The sequence below is a fragment of the Engystomops pustulosus genome, chromosome 6 (genome assembly GCF_040894005.1).
Source record: "Engystomops pustulosus chromosome 6, aEngPut4.maternal, whole genome shotgun sequence".
Lineage (NCBI taxonomy): Eukaryota > Metazoa > Chordata > Amphibia > Anura > Leptodactylidae > Engystomops > Engystomops pustulosus.
This window is the reverse complement of record NC_092416.1, coordinates 58303123-58321243: the sequence shown is the minus strand read 5'-3', so window position 1 is coordinate 58321243 and position 18121 is coordinate 58303123. Positions and strand designations below refer to the sequence as shown.

General features: G+C 40.8%; 1 protein-coding gene across 4 annotated transcripts in view; it reads left to right on the top strand.

The window, feature by feature from the left end:
- Positions 1-18121, top strand: part of NPHP4 (nephrocystin 4) — a 175953-nt gene that overhangs the window by 73248 nt on the left and 84584 nt on the right. For all 4 annotated transcript variants that reach the window (XM_072156210.1, XM_072156209.1, XM_072156212.1 and 1 more), the window contains exons 10-12: positions 1746-1928; positions 2938-3076; positions 16398-16453. In XM_072156210.1, coding sequence (XP_072012311.1) covers positions 1746-1928; positions 2938-3076; positions 16398-16453 — 378 coding nt within the window. The remainder of the gene's footprint in view (positions 1-1745; positions 1929-2937; positions 3077-16397; positions 16454-18121) is intronic.

Sequence of the window (18121 nt, the reverse complement as noted above, 5' to 3'; positions counted from 1 at the left end):
TTTCAGTATTGATAGGGTTAAAGAGAGCTGACCAGCAATGTAGACCATACAACGCTGCAGACAGTGTTGGGCAGCATTCATGGAGATCTGTATAACTGTATCTTTATGTGTCTTGGAAGCAGCAGGACTGTGAAAAATTCATTAATATTCCAGGATTGTATCTGGACTTGGAGCACTCCGGTGCACTGGTGTGCGAGATCTCACAGCACATCTCCTCCCTTCTGATGTAAGTCACTGCTGTAGCAGTTCATGTTAAATTACTAGAGAAGTTACTCAGAGGGAAGAGCCTGTTCAGCACTACAGTGAAGAGATCCACACACCAGTGCATCGGAGCGCTCTGAAACCAGCCACAGTCCTGCTGCTACTAACAACACACACAAGGGTATGTTTGATTATACAGTTTCAGGACTTCTACGTAATACTATCTGCAGTCAATGGTCAAAAATTGATTAAGTGATTACATTTAAACAAAGTACATGTTTGCCATTGTTATACACAGTAGAGTCCAATGGTTTCAAGTATATAATTATTTAGTAAAATATATTTGATTAAATTACAAATATAAAAATGAAGAAAATGTAATTTTCACTTAAATTTAAAAATGATATATGTTTCCCCTGTCTTGGTACAATATATAATGAGAAAGATATGAATTCTAGTCGCTGCAGACAAGGCCAAGTCTTAGGAGTCCATACGGGTAGTGATATATCCGCACTCCTCAGCTGTGTACTGGTCTTCTTCAATGATGCACAACTGCTTTCAGGTCCCCATAGGACACCAGGGCCTTGGTGTAGGAGTCTATTTTTAAAGGACACATATGTTATGAAGCATGTATTTCTGCTACACTTGTCTGTCTGATGCCATCACTAGGGGGAGCACTTTGCGTACAGATTTTATAGATTATTTTCAGTTAAATATTAAGTTGGATAATCCATCCACAGTGAGCCTCCCGCTTGCCAGAATTATACATTTTATTAAAGTAAGACTACTGTGTTGTTGGATTTTTATTAACCATCCCAGCAGTGGAAATGTAGGCATTTTATACTCACTGCTGCTGTGAGAAGCAAACCAGGAGCGTGAATGGTTAATAAAGTTCAACAATCAACACAAAGGCTTTTTGTCTGAAAGACAATGGTGGACATAGACTTTGATAAAGATATATTGGAGAAGTGGTCCATTCTTTTGGGACCCATTGGGGGGTCATTTATCTCTAGTTGGGACATATGTGCGGGCCTTTTCTAGGTTTTGGACTTTTTTGATTTATGTCAGAGGTTGATATATCAGGCAGCTGAGTTTATTGGGTTTTTGAGACTTTTTATTAAAATGTTGCACAAAAGTTTCAAACTCCTCTAAAAAGTCTTCTATTTCAGACATCCACATCTGTGTTTTAAAGATATATCAGGTGCCACCTGGAAAATGATTTTGCAGCTAACTTTGCTCAGCAAGTCTAAAAGTCGCACATTTAGGAGATAATATATCAAATGTGCCAAAAAGCTGGGAAAAAAGGGAGCAAATTGTAAGATAAATGACCCCTATAATATCTTTGATTATGAGGACGGTGATAAGTGCTTTTGTGGGCTTGTGCCATCTTTTTGGCTTCTGATGACCTTATATTTCATAATAGCTAATCTAGGGGAAAGTAGGTGTGGTTTAATCCATGGGGGGTGGAGTTATGATCACTTCTAGATACAACATTGACTATCTAACTTGGTACATTGTATCTGATGTATTTTCTTACCCCTTAGGTGCCTTCTGTTACAATGCTGTCTAACGCATCTTATATGCGTATGATCCGATGGGCTTCCTGTAACCCTCTCCTGAACCCTGGCTCCTCAGAAGTGACCTTACCCTTACAAGGAGGGCCTCACCCTAATCCTTTTAACAACCTTGTGTATAAGTTGCCACCAAATAGCATGAGCTCAGATGAGGTAAGAAATCATTTGTTTTTAGAAAATGTTTTTGTCTTGTTCACTCAGTGGCAGGGAGCGGTCAGGGTGGGTTTGAGGACCCTGACCTCATAGCTAAAGCAGATTACAGATACAAGGAGGACTTCACTCTCTATGTGAAAGACTCATCATATCAGTAAAGACCATTGATTTAACAAGAGAAACTCTCGGGTTTGTACAGCACTCCCGTTTCCTGTCTGAGGGTGGCAGAGTACTGTGCTCTGCATTTTCTAACACTCCCATAGTATCAAATGAAGCAGCTGGGCCCAGGCACATCATGTAGATCAATCAATCAGTAAGAATGGGACCCATTTTCTCGTGATTGGTGGGGTCCCACCACTCGTACTACAACTGATCAGATTGTATTACCCTACTAGTGAATAGGGAAGTACACTTTATCTTGGTACCAGGGGCATAACTAGGAAAGGCATGGCCCCATTGCATACTTCTGAATGGGGCACCCTACCTGCTCAGAAAATATACAAATTTTTATACTCATGTTATACTCACACATTCACATATCCAAAAGCTACTGACCACATGGGGGAAGTACATGGCATGAGTTAGAGGTGAGAGATCCCTAGTCCTGTCCTTCTGCTGTCCTCTCCATCTCCACCGACATTTCTTATCTGAGCTGCCGATTCATGCTGTGTACCGTGGAAGATGTGCACTGTACAATGTGCAGGAAAATATGTACATAATGGTGCACATCCTCCATTCTTTAGTATCAGGTCGGATCCCGGGGCCCCCTGCCACTGTGGGCCCCATGGCAGCTGCTATGAGTGCTATCACTGTAGTTACACCCCGGCTTGGTACAACCCTTTATTTTTTATAGCCAAAGCAACATAACTATATACTCCACAACATACCCTTACAATTCAGCAGATTTGTTTTTATTATGGGAATGAGAGCAATTCCAAGGCTCTGATAACACAGGGTCAGTTCACAGCTATATATTATACATTCAGACACATCTGTGTTTTTCAATCAGGTGCAGCAGGTTGAAGCTGGTACTTTGTATTTCACCTTTAATGCTCGAACAGAACATCACATGGGTGACACGGCAGAATCTGTGGAAAGTTTGCCTGAGGAGCTGCGGCAGTCAAAGAAAAAAGTAACCATGGCGAAAAGTAAGAACAGATTGTACTTTATGGGGTAGATTACAGAACCCGCTGGTCTGTGCTGCTAAATCCTGATGTCTGTTTTTTACTTGTTAGCTATTGTACCATAATTGTACTACTGACAGTAAGTTTATGGTGCCAAGAGTCAGACCCTGACAAATCAGATATTAATCAGCTATTGTTATTATTGTCTATAATTATTTTAGCCCACTGTACCACTTTAAACCTAATGACAGGTAATTCTTCTTAATTACTAAACCTCTTTTTTTTTTTAAATGTCCATAACACAGGGGCGAACTTAACCTCTCTGCCTCTTCCAATAGTAATGTATCCAAGGTTCTCCGTGCAGTGCCTCACACCCACGCTGACATCAGGTGTGAAGAAAGACTTTTTTTTAAACGTCAGGTCCTGCTTTGTAGCAGGTGACTGCACCCCTCATGCTGTCCCCCATCTTGCTGCAGGTGAAGCTGCCTGAGGCAAAAGGCTCAACTCAACTCGTGGTTGGTGCACCCCTGCCACATAGTAGTCCTCGAAATCTCGAGTTTGCATGATCATTCTCCTTGCATCAGACATGCACAGTGAGCAGTAAAGTCTTTACTGCAGCCTCACTGCACATTCACAGCTTTCCACAATTAAGACTCCACAGCTCACAGCACTTGCCCGATACAAAGAGTAGACTGTGCAGTCGTGTCAAGAAGGGAGGGGTCAAGGAGGGAGTGAAGAGGAGTATTCAGCAGCATTACACATTGACTCGGAAACGTGAGGAATATGACTGTGGGGAAAGGAGGGGGGGGGGGTAGCTTTTTCAGCAAGATGCCAGATTTTAAAAATGTTATTTCATGTTCAAAAACTAAAAACAAATTGGGATGTTCAGTAATTACAACCTGGCATTAGTTTAAATGTCCAAACCTTATGAAAGGTTCCCTTTCAATCTGACTCTTCTAATTTACTTTCAGGATCAAAGTCCCATCTTTGATTATAGAACAAATAAGATTAATATCCTGAAAATGGAATATCCTTTTAATTTGCTGTAAATCATCATTTTGGCAGCCAACGCTGTTTCCTGTTTAATCGGCCGCAGCAGTTTCTTTTTCCTTTTCCTTATTTTTCATCCTGCAGCCAGAAGTTAATGGAGAGAGTTTAGAAGTTTGATAGCAACATTATTGAACAGATGGCGCTGCTTCATTTCAGAATGACCCATGATTCTCTTGTGCATTTGGTTAATTGATATGTCATGTCAGCGGTTGTATAGGCAATTAGATCAGAGAAACTTATGAAAGTCAAAAGTTATCTGGTTACTTACAAATCTTTGCTTTTTTTTTTTCTCAATTTAGCACTTGCATTGTATATTTTTAAGGTTGTTTGTTTTTACTAATTTAACTAGAATTGTCATCATGTTTGAGTAAACTTGACTTGGAAAGGAAATAAAAAGGAAGTTGCAAAGTAATTAGACTGTTTAGACTGTTCTGAAATATCATAGAAGGCTATAAAAAAAATTCACATTCTTAGTTTAAAAAAAAACCAAAACACTTTATTGCTATTTGCTTCTATTGTTATTATTTTCCCTAGGCTGTAATTTGATGTTCTGCCACCAGAGGGCAGTGTGTCACTGAAAATAGATCTCTGCAATGCTTTTTACCACAGTTCTTTTTTGTCAAAGTTTTGTCACTTTAAAACAGATGTAGATAGGTGGACACTGCTGATCATAAATACATAAACATAAAAGATCACTGTGTGTTCATGTTAGAGTGCTGCTCAATGTCAAATGATCTGTACAGACAGTACTGCCAGTATTAGGAGGTGATATTAGAAGGTAGAATACTTTCCAAGTTCATCTACTGTAAAATCACTCCTTTAAAGGAAATCTTCCATTTGATTTCATGCAATATGAACCAAAAATACCTTGAGAATGCAGTAGCTACACTGATGCAGGCACATATCTTGTTTAATCTCTGAGCTGAGTGGTTTTGCTGAAAAACAATTATAGAATGATGATAATGAAGCTCTGTCAGACTCTGTGAAGACTCTGTGCTTTTTCTCTTAAATTAGTTATGCACTGCACCAGAGAATGATGTAATCACTGGGTTATCCCTGAGAGGCAGAAGTAATCACTTTTTTACAAAGTCGCAAGTCATGAATGTGGCTTTGAACGGTGTTGTAGTAGTAGCAGTAGTGCTGTTGTAGTAGCAGCAGTATAGTGAAGTGGCGGGAATAGTCCTGTGCAACTTGTGAGCAATGAAAAGTTGCAATAAAAACCCTATGCTATGACAAATCCACAACAACCACTAAACCTGTGGTGGCTATATTGGACCCTGGGCACTTAGGTTGGTGCATGCATCACCACATGACAAATGATGTACCCCGACGTTCACCATCATGACTTGGAATGGGGGTATTTTACTGTACATATCACAACTGAGGAAATATCTCCAATAATAAATCCCAAAAAACTGGTTATGGTTATTTTGGGGGTAAAAGGAGAAATGGAGGAGAGGTATTTCTATGCCATCACTTTAGACTTCAGTGACATCACTGTGTTTCCAATTCAAGTAAAAATAAGTCCCATATGAAACACCTTCTCCCTGATAGTGTTAAAGAAAATCTACCACTTGATTTTGTGTATTATGAACCAAACACTTGGTTTTGCTGAAATAACAAAGAACTTGGGAAAGCTGGATTACTTCAGCCTGCCATTGATAAACACATTACATGGAGTTTTCTGAACTGTCCAGACAGGACTAATCAAGGATAGCATGCGGGCCAAGGCCTATGCTGCTCACACGGGTCACAGGGGCTGAAATTTATTCAGATTATAGTGATGTTACAGGAGATTATAACACTGTAAATTATCAAGATATCACAAGAACTGAAATTTATTCAGATTATAGTGATGTTACAGAAGTTCAGGTGAAAAAAAATTACACTGGTGTCACAGGACATTACTTTACATTCTAGAGATAACACAGGAGATTAAATGGCTGCAGATTACAGTGATGTCGCAGGAGATTAGATGACATTAGATTATAGTGAAGTCACAGAAGTTCAGAGCAGTGCAAATTATAATGATGTCATACGTGATCAGATTATGTAGTGATGTCACAGGAGATTAAATAACAGTTGGTTCCACTGGAGATCAGAGCTTTGAGATGTCACAGGAACTCAGTTGATTAAATTATATAGTGATGTCACAGAATATTAGATTATAGTGATGTGACAAGAGCTCAAATGAGTGCAGATTATATAGTGATATCGCAGGAGATTAGATTACTACACATTATAATGATGTCACAGGAGCTCAGATGGCTGCAGAGTATAGTGACATCTAAAGAGCTCAAATGACTGTAGATTATAGTGATGTCACAGGAGTTTAGATGGCCGTACATTCTAGTGATGTCACAAGAGCTCAGATGACTGCCGATTATAGTGATGTCACATAAAGTCCGGGCACTGTAAATTTTAGTTACATCACAAGTGATGACAGGATTTTACAGTGATATCGCAGCAGATCAGATGACATCAGACTATAGTGTTGTCAGATAAAATCATGGCGCTGTAGATTATAGTGATATCACAGAAACTAAGGGCACTGTAAATTATAGTTACTTCACAAGTGACGACTGGATTCCATAGTGATATCACAGGAGATAAGATAACATCAGATTATAGTGTCGTCAGATAAAATCATGGTGCTGTAGATTATAGTAATGTAATGTAGATCATAGATACAGTGTATCTCAGGGGGACATATCACTACATTCTAAAGTGATGTCACAGGAGAATAGATGACTGAAAATACTATTATATGGGGTCACAATAGTTCTGACTCCTCCATTCATTAACACTATAATTTGGCATCAAGGTGGTATGAATGTTTGAAAAGAAAAACGTCTCAAAGGACTAGAGTCCTATAGAAGCATGGTTGTGTTCCAAAGCAAAAATTAATAAATCTCAAAAACTAACAGCCAAATAAATAGCTGCCTGTAAAAAGGAACATTAAAAAAATCTCTTTATTCAATTATTCATATTAAAAACTCGGCTCATAACCAACAAGAGCCTTGTGCAAATACAGGCCCCCAATGTGATGAACAATGTAGCGCCCAATGTGATGACCAATATAGCGCCCAATGTGATGACCAATGTAGCGCCCAATGTGATGACCAATGTTGACCCCAATGTGATGACCAATGTTGACCCCAATGTGATGACCAATGTAGACCCCAATGTGATGACCAATGTAGCGCCCAATGTGACGAACAATGTAGCGCCCAATGTGACGAACAATGTAGCGCCCAATGTGGCGAACAATGTAGCGCCCAATGCAATGAACAATGTAGCGCCCAATGTGACGAACAATGTAGCGCCCAATGTGACGAACAATGTAGCGTAATGTGGCGAACAATGTAGCGCCCAATGTGATGAAAAATGTAGCGCCCAATACGATGAACATTGTAGCGCCCAATGCGATGAACATTGTAGCGCCCAATGCGATGAACAATGTAGCGCCCAATGCGATGAACAATGTAGCGCCCAATGCGGTGAACAATGTATTGCCCAAATAGCTTTGCATGTAGTTGGGGGGGTTTCCTACTGGAGGCAGCTATATCTGATGGGGATGTCTCACCATACTCTTCCATATGTGAGCTCCATGTTAGCAGATACATTATTATCAATTGTTTAGAATAAGGGAATGTGACTTTTTATGAGTGTTTGTCTTGTATAACCCATCAAAATGCCACCTGCTCTGAGTCTGCACATCCCTCCATAAACAACACTCGCTTTCTTTTGCATTTTCAGTGTTTTTTACATGGAGCCTATAAGAAGGTGGATGAGGGGAGAGTCCTGATGGGAGGTACAAAGTATATGAACCCCCATTGGAAAGGACTGACAGTGGTGCAGAAGAACTGTTGCTCCATTGTTTTTATAGGACATATAGGGGCAGATTTACTTACCCGGTCCTGTCGCGATCCAGTGGCGCGTTCTCCATCGAGGATTCGGGTCTTCCGGCCATTCACTAAGGTAGTGCGCCCGATATCCACCAGGTGTCGCTGCTGCACTGAAGTCCGCTGGAGTTCTCCGGAGTTCACTATCCTATTCCTGGTGCAGGTAAGCACATGTCAAGCGACACATTTTTGTAAAAAAAATTTCACGGTTTTTCCAAATCCGTCGGGTTTTCCAACAGCCACGTCCCCCGATTTCCGTCGTATGCTTGCCGGCGCCAAAGCGCCAGAATCCGATCGCGTGCGCCAAAAACCCAGGACAATTCAGGGAAAACCGGAGCAAATCGGAAAAATACGGGAAACCTGACGAAAATGTGCGAATCGGAACCTTAGTAAATGACCCCCATAGTATCTCTGTAGTGCGCTTACATGTCTCTTGCTGTCCCATAGAGATAAATGGTGCATTAGCTAAACCTGCATGATCACTAATCCATTCACACAGGGGTATAAGGAACCTTCTCTCTATTCTAAATTGGGGATAGGTAGTTTTTATGTGACAACTCCTGTAAATTATACATTTTAACAAACTAAAGACGTTACTAGAACCTATCTTCAGAAGTGAGTCAGTAGTAAACTATTACCAGTATGTTGTTAGGCAGATGAACAGCTTCTAGATCGTTTCTTTCATGGTCCAGTGTGGGGCATCACCCAAAAAAATCAACCTTGTAAGAGAGATGTTAATTTGTTGTATAAATTCAAGGAGGATGAGATTTCAACACTGAAGTCAATCTCTCCCCGCCTCTGAACACCTCCCTGTGATTGACTTCATGAGATTTGGTCAATGATGTCCCTGGACCAACATTTACAATAAATGGGGCGTTCTGAGGCTGGGAAAGCTGTATGAAAGCAATTTGAGGGGGCGATGAAAGGCCACAGTATGAGGGGGAGACCGGGGGGCCACAATATGAGGGGGAAACAATATGAGGTGGGATGGGGGAGGCACCAATTGCTTTATGTTGAACCTTAAAGGGGTATTGCCACGAAAATAAGATTCCCTAAATATACTTAGGATAATAAAGTAACAAATTCTCTAATTCACTATTAACAAAAATACAGCATTTCACAGATAATTCCATCCTGTCTCTATCAGTCCTGATCCTTACAATTTTGGTTGTCCCTGGATACGGCCATAAATCTTCTGACTATGGTCGGATTCTTCTCATGAATAGCTTCTGCTGTCTGCACTCTGCAGTTATGTCTGCCTCCTGCCCCTCCCCCCTGCTTTACAAGACCAGCCCAGACACAGGTAAGCAAGCAGCTGTGTGCAGAGAAAGACAGAAAAGGCAGAACGTCAGAACAGTGAATTCTGATATGTGGTTACAGCAGTAGGAGAGAAAAAGCAATGATAAAGACACTTGAATTAGTATTAGAACTTTACACTTACAGTAGGGATCATTGCAGGGTAGAGGGGTGATGGTAGAGATGAATGTGTAACAGAACAGCTTTGTTTGTGCCCCCCCTCCCCCTAAAAGGGTTTTCCCACAAGCAGAAGTTAGGCCCTACCCATGAGATAGGGCCCAACTTGCTGATCAGTCGAGGTCTCAGTGCTGAAACCCCTAAAGATCACGAAAACGAGGAGTCACTCCGTCGGACCCCTCGTTGTCCGGCAGACTAATGGAGCAGATGGCTGCACATGACCGCTCTGCTAAATTAATCTCAATGTAGCTGAGGGAAATTGCCTAACGCCACGCTCCACGGTGTGGCGGTCTGCTCCATTAGTCTGACAGACCCCTTGTTTTCGCAAATTGTGGGGGTCTCAGCACTGAGACCCCCACTGATCATGGATAGGGCCTAACTGTCGTTCGTGGGAAAACTCCTTTAAGGAGGATACGTAGGGTTGACATAACTTTCTCTGCTCTGCTACATCTGGCGTTGCCTTTTAGTGATCACGACCTGACATCTTAAAGTGACAAATGAAGAAATGATCTTGGACCCAGGGGAGTCCCTGATGTCTGCCATCTTTCCTGGCAATCCTCCCCCTGCCTTATGGATGATCTCCTTGGCTCTGAACTATCCGTGCTCTTACATTTCAGAAGCCAAATGTTATTCAAGTTATTATGGCTATTTTGAGGTCTTCCAAGATGGATCATAAAAATCATATAAATGGAGTTTATGAGGCTTGTAATCTCTCTGATGCAAATATTATGCCCTCCTTAAAGCTAAAGCCAACTTTCTTGCGCCAACATTTTTTTTCCTAATAGCTATTCATTTCAAACCTAATGCTGTGAAAGAGGGACATAATTTGCAGATTTGTTCTAAGTTACTTGCTCGTAATCCTACCTAATATTGTCCCCAAAAGGTATAACACCTCCCTGCACACTGTATATATAAACTCCCTTAGGCGCTCCCACCTACCTATTATTCCCACTCTTTTAATCGCTCCACGTATAATTTCCTCTTTTCCTTAGACTTCTGTACTTGAAAAGTCCCATTTTCTGTTGCTGAAGTTATGCCCCCTTTTCTTTTTCTTAAATTAGTTTTATTCGTAGGGGAAGTAATCAGCAGGAAAATCAGGAACACAGTCCTTATCACATTTCAAATAACACATCAAATAGGAGTCACATATAGTAATACATTTGACATAACAGCACTTCAGCTATGACTTCTACAAGCTCATGTTCCAGTCTCTGCTGCACTCCCGCCAATTTTATAGTATTTTAAGGAAAAAGGCCATTAGGGAGTCCCTGGACTCCACAGAGTGTCCACAAAGGGCTCCCCAAGGCAACACATAACTGTAACAATTAAAGGGAAAAGTATGGGAGGAAAAGGGGTTAATAGAATAGTGGGAAAAAGGGTGGCAGGGAGGGTCTGAAGGGTGGACAAGGGAGTGAGGATTCCCAGGTCAGGGGGAAGAAGAACAACCAAGAGAGCCCGGAAAGCCTCTCAAAAATGTCAAATGAGTTGCCTATATTTGGCCGATTGTTGGAAGAGGATCCAGGGTTGCCAGGTTTTACTGAATTGAATGCCATGCACAGAGGAGGTGAGGACTTCCATGCGTATGATGTCATTTACTTTAGTGATCCACATAGCAATTGTTGGTGGAGTAGTCTGTTCCCAAAGAATTGCAATGCATGACTGGGCCGCAATTATTAAGAAACGTAATAGAGATCTTTTATACATCCGCGTTGAGACGTCACAATGGTCGAGGACAAGGAGAGGAGGAATCTTCCCTGACTGAGGAGATGAGACGTTGTAAGTTCAGCCAAAAAGGAGTGAGTACCCGACAGGACCAAAAGATATGAAGGAGTGATCCTTCCTCCTCTCTGCATCTCCGGTACCAGCGGGAAGATAGTTTGTAGCCAGGTGGGAACCCTATACCGCCTGGCCATGAGTTTGTAGCTTGATGTCTCTTGATGTTTTGAGCTTACTGAGGTACTGTGACATAGTTCGAAAATGTATGACTTCTGTTCAGGTGTGAGTGAAATGTTTAGATCCGTTTCCCATTGCATCAGGTATTGTGGGCCACGGTCGTCGGGAATGGACACAAGACATAAGTACGAGAAATGGTCCCTATGCTGGAGCAAAGACTTTGAAATGAGGTTGGATTTTTGGAGAATTGAGAGCATGGAGGGAGGGAGGTCAAATAATGCCGTAATTGTTGAGGTTTCCACACTCCTAGCGGGCATGGGTCTGTTAGTTCCATGAGTTGTGGAGACGTCAACCACGCCGAATTCCTACTAAAATGTTCTGCTCTAAACTTGCCTACTCGTCTCCATTGTTTAAATACAATGTCCTCGCATCCTGGAGAAAAGGCAGGATGTCCCAGTATTGGCATCAACGGAGAATGTTTAGGCAGTAATCTTTCCCTGACAATGTCTAGCTGACAATGAAAGACAGTTGGGCCGATCGTGGGGTGTGACTTTAGGGTTGTAGTTCTTTCTACAGGCAACACCTGTAGCGGGATTGTCGTGAAGGACTGCTCCAGACGCACCCAAGGCTTTGAGCTGGAGTTACAGCACCAGTCTAGGGTTCTAGCTAGGTGGGCTGCTGTGTGGTAGCCTTTGAAGTCTGGTAGTCCAATACCCATGCCCCCTTTTATTATACATCCCCATTTATAATAGGCGCTATGTAAAATGCCCTAATTTGTGTTGCCCCCTTCCCACCCTTTCTTTCCTCTTGCACTAAAATTTGGGAAAAATATCTGAACTTCCTCTGGTTCCCATGCAGGAGTCCTCTACGCTTCTCTGTTGCTGCTGTGCATATCCAACAGCTCGCTTTAGAGTATCTGATAATTATATCTACTTCAACGTGGCAGAACTCGTGGATGGACTCGCTTCTCCTGACAGATGGTGCACATCCTGAATGCAATTTGCAACCTACCTAACTCTCTGCCCACCATAGACACTTTGCACAGTGCCAGAGGCTGTACATCCCATTCACTCTTCCCCATTTTTATCTAGGCTCGGACCCCTCCTACCCCCTTCCCTACAATTATTATTCCCAGGATCAACATAAGGACAATTGAAGGAAATCTCAATCATATTCAATTATGATAAAACAGGGGCACTTACTCATAGATCCAGGCACTGTGACTGTGGTAAACTTCTTATGTTTGTTATCCATGGCCTCTTTCCTTCTTTGAGAATGCTAATGAACCAGAAGGGCTCTGAGGGTTGTTACCAGAACCCCTTTGTTCTGTAGCTTCAAAGGTTGTTACATTGTATAGAAGTACTTCTCCCTCCCCATGTGAGATTTCAGCAGCTAGATGGAGGGTGAAGTGCCACAGGAGCAGGGGGAATGTGCCAAGTACTCTTGCACAGTGTAACAGCCTCTGAAGCCAGAGCACGGAAAGGCTCTGATAGAATCCCCAAACCCAGAGCCCTTCTGGTTTATTATCATAATCTATAAAGTTAATATTAGAAAGAAGGAGGCCATGGATAACAAATATAAGAAGATTACCACAGTCACAGTGCCTGTATCAGTGAGTAAGTGTCCCTGGTTTATGAGTATCCGCTATATTTTTTTCCTGCTTTCTTTAAAACAAATAAGACTAAACATTAGATGACAATTGTGTACTTGGCAAGAAAATAAAATAACAATAATAAAATACATTTATACTTTACAAAGTAACTCGGATAACAACATTTTTACCAACATGGAGTTGGCTTTCCAGTAATTATATTAGAGGTTTCAAAAAGAAGTGAATTATCTAAAATAGCGGTTAACAGCCGACTGTGTCGCAGATCGATGGCATTTAAACCTGAAATGACCTTGAGATGGAATAAGCAGGTTGTTTCATTGAGCATCAAAGAAAGAGAAAATGAAAATGCTTGTAAGTTTGACCTATTCCTGGCCACAAGGAGAGGCCATAAATTTCATTATATAGCAGTAGAAGAATGTGATGCGATCCGCACCATCACAATCAGAAATATTACTCCTACCTTGTGTTTAACTAAGCGGAAATAATTATCTGCGATCATTGTCGGCCATATTGACTTTCCTGGTGTTGTCTTTTATGTCACTGCGTCACCTACATTCCCTTCCCTATATTTCTATAGCTGTCATTCACACCAGGAAAATGCTCTAACGGTGGCATAGCTTACAGGGGTGAAGGGGCATCAGCTTGTCCCCTGGGTCCTATGAGAGGTAAAGAGACATATTTTTAGGTTATAAATCTTTAATTACTTACCATGTGCCAAACTTAACAATAGTTAATTTGCTGGAATATTTTCTAATTTCAGAGACGATATATATCCAAAAGGGGCGCGGTTTGTAAAGGGGACAGCCCTGTCCATTTTGGGATCAGACAATCTGTGGGTGGATCCATGGGGTGGGACTATATAATTGCTATTGCGTGTGTAATAAAATGTTACACAATTTTCCAAAATACTTTTTTTTTTAAAATCAATTCCTCATTGTTTTCTAGATCTCTGCTTGCTGTCATTCTATGGGAAGCTTCACAGTTTACTACCAGTGGACAGGAATCTGTCCATGGTCATGTGATGTCACACAGGTGCACAACTCTTTAACACACGGTTCAGATTACTCTCTGTGATACTAACGAGCCGTGCACCTGTGTTTCGACATCACCTGATCATGGAGAGAATTCTGTCCATACGAAAACATTTTTTTAAGCTGTTAGAAATTAGAAAAACTGTGAGAAATTGATACAGAAGATATATTGAAAAATTGTATAACTTTTCACTACACAAACAATATCAATTATTTGCTGAAAATGGACAACGCCTCTAAACATCACTGTAACAGTCTCGGCGCTACTGTTTGATTGGCAGACAGGGGAGTTCCTGCATCACACGAAACCAAACTGTACCAACTCATAAAATATAAAATACTTATTGCAAAATCAATTTAATACACATAATTCCCCATAGGGGAACAAAAGATGGTATACTGAAACTTAAAGGAAATCTACCATCAGGATCATGGATTTTAAACCAAATACACTTACATACTGGTGTGTGCCCCCTTTATCAGGATCTGCTCTTCTTTTAACTTCCTATGCCCTAGATTTTTAAGAAAATATGCTTTAAAAATATGCAAATGAGCCTGGCTCCAGACTCCATTAACTTCTATTGAGTGCGGAGCCCCTCAGGCTCATTTTGCAGCCTTTTTTTGTTTATGTTATAACAATATGTTATAAGTCGCCACCAATTATGTGATTTATCACAAATCACAAGCACCTCCCTATGGATATGGCTAATTGGGTAACGGTTACAGGTCACGGGGAGATACGAATCACCACCGCCCTGTGCAATGTGTGGAGTCCTTGGGGACAGCCCAACATTCAGCAGCTCCAAACACCAGCTCGAGCTTGTGCTGCCGACCTAAGGGGAGACTTCATTTTAGCTATTTTTCCCCTGTACGTGAGTGCAGTCCACTATTTGCAGTTATCGGCTGAGTGTTGTATTCTTCCCTAGCATCACTGGCACTTTTATAAGCTCCCGACATCTCAGTGACTTTCCTAACAATGTAAAAGGAACATACCTCTGGCTGGTGGCAGCTACAATACTGATGAGGTTTCCAGCAATATCCGACCTGAGTGACTCTAATGTTGAGTAATGGAATCTTTCCATCCCATCCATTACTGACATTAGAGATAGTGGATGGAGTCACTACATGACCCTCTTTACTCAGGTTGGATTATCATTTTCTAAGCAATTTTGCCTTCTTGGCAGCCACCCAAGATCTAACACCGGTGCCATAAGTAACACACATGTCTGGCCGTAGGATTTCAATGAAAGCCTCACATTTGAACAAAAAGCAGCCTTAAACGACTAAGAGAGAAAAAAATCCACTTTGTATTGGATTACCTGGCCAAATGTGTAACATGATAGAAATACTATCACAGAAGATAGAAGACAGATTCCTTTTTGGATTATTAAAACATTTGTGTGCCTTTTAGTATATTGCAACCTTTATATATCTTTTACATGACACATATCTGCACATCTTCTTTTTTTATTTATGATACTAAGCTCCATTTATATAAAAGTTACTAGGAAATCTACCACCAGAATCAAAGATTGTAAACTGAGCACACTGACATACTGGTGTGGGCCCCCTCTGGTAGGATCGTCTCTTCTTTTAGCGTCTTATTTCCTAGTTTTATTCTTTTGAAAAAAGGTTTTTAAAATTATGCAAATGAGGGACCACAGGCTTCATAGTTTTTAATGGAGCCTGGAGCCCCTTGGCCTCATTTGTAGAATTTTTAAAGCCTTTTATATTCTTAAAAACAAGGGCATAGGAAGTTTACAAAAAAACTTCTGACACACCCCTGCATATCAGTTTGCTTGGTTTACAATCCTTCATCCGGGTGGTAGATTTCCTTTAATATTTTGTTATCCACCACTAGAAGGTGCTTTTGCAAACTGTCTGTCTCCTTTGTATAGAGAATCTGAGCTCTACTTGCATAATGGTCAATTACAGAATTTAAAGACTTTAAAGATAAAAAATGTTGTTTACCAGGTTTTCAGCTTGCTGACATTGATGGTACCCTCCTTCCATTACCTGATCCAACAGCTTTCTTCTCTGTGTAGTGGCCGACATGTGTTACTGCAGTTCAGTTCCCAACTTATTTACCTGAGAAGTGACCCACAAGTACCTTCCCAAACCACTGCACAAAGAACAACTGTGTTCTCTATGTATGTACAGGCTGTTGGCACTTCCATACACTGCCCCCACACTGCGTGCATCATGTGTGGCGCAGGAGAAAAGTGAGGCTTAGATGCAGTGTTGTGGAGACTCCCTTTAAATCATCGTTTTAGAATTTTTTTTAATTTTTTTATTGCATTTCCCAATGTATGGTATTGACTATTTCTTGTTTTAAATAATCAATTTATATATATTTTATTCTTTCTCTTTTTTTTCTTTAGCAAAGGCAATGGTTGCAAATACCACAGTTCTTCAAGATACCGAGCTGGGGCCTGCAGTAAGTGTTTACTCAGAGATCTTTATACTATTGCTACCGCTACGCTTTCAACGTCACGGTGCAGCAGCAAGTGCATGAAGAGGGCTCGCTGGCCGGGTGCATAACTGATCATGGGTGTTAACCATTTAAATTCCCCCAGCAAAGCTGCTGGGAGTATTTGAGTGCCTGGTGGCGCATTGGTGCCACCATCTTGGTCTGGATTCGTTGCTGTGATGACCGGGAGTCTACTTCAGACTCCCAGTCTTGTCCTTCAGCAGGATCTATAATAGTGTACCAGTGTATAGGAAAATCCCCATATACTGCAATACAGCCGTATTGCAGTATATGTTAGGAGTGATCAAACCCTCTAGGGTTTAGGTACCCTAGAGGGTCTAAATATACAGTAAAAAAAAATTGTAAGAAAAAGTAGAAAAAAAAATATTTTAAATAAAAACTCAAAGTTCAACTAACCCCCCTTCCCTTAGAACTAATATAAAATTAAATAAATATATGAAATCATAAACATTTTAGACATCGTCACTTCTCAAAACGCCCGATCTAAAACCTTGAAGCAGAAAATAACACCAAATGCCCGAGTAGCTCTGGGGTCCTGGGTTCGAATAGAGTTTGTATGTTCTCTCCGTGTTTGCGTGTGTTTCCTCCGGGTACTCCGGTTTTCTCCCACACTCCAAAACATACTGTTAGGTTGTTTAGATTGTGAGCCCCATGGGGACAGGGACCAATTTGACAAGCTTTGTGCAGCGCTGCGTAATCTGTGTGCACTGTATAAAAAAAGAATTATTATTATTATTATTTTTTTTTACATTTTAGAACTCATAATAATTTTAATAAAAAGCGATCAAAAGGTCGAAGAGTCATCAAATTGGAAGCAATGAAAACATCATCCCAATCCCCCCAAAAATTATGTTTTACACAGCACAGTAAACGGAACTATGAAAAAGTTACCGTATTGGCCACAGAATAGGGCAAAACAGAAAATAAATTTCATACAAAAGATTTACATGTTTTCAAATCTACTAAAACGTTATAAAACCTATATGTATTTAGCATCTCTGTGATCATACCAACCCAAAAAATAAAGGTGAGGTGTCTCTTTAAACGCACATTGTAAGTCTTTAAAAACAAGGTCCAAAATGAAAATAGCGCAAATATGTTTTTCGTCAGTTTCCCCGGATTTGAAATATTTTTGCAACAGTGCAAATTAAATACCATCACTTGGAAGTGCAATTTGTTACGTGGAAAACAAGCCCTCACAGAGCTGCCTACACAGAGAAATAAAAAAAAAAAGTTTTGTCATTTTTAAAGAGTGAATTTGTAAAAAAAATGGAAACGTAAAAGCAATAAAGGGCTGTATCCTTCATCTTGCCCCTGAGCCAAACGCAGAAAGATATATAACAAATCATCACAAATTTACTTGCACTACAGTCCAACAATGCACAAACTTTTACTATTTTTTCTTATGCAGCATACTGTCTTCTTATCTACCGTCAAAATGTAGCATGATAATGCAGGGACACTTACTCATAGATCCAGGCACCGTGACTATGATAATCTTATCATGTGGCCTCCTTCCTCATAAAGTCAACTTTTAATATTATGCTAATAAGCCAAAAGGGCTCTTAGGGTTTTGACTAGAGCCCCTGTACTGTAGCTCCACAGACTGTTACA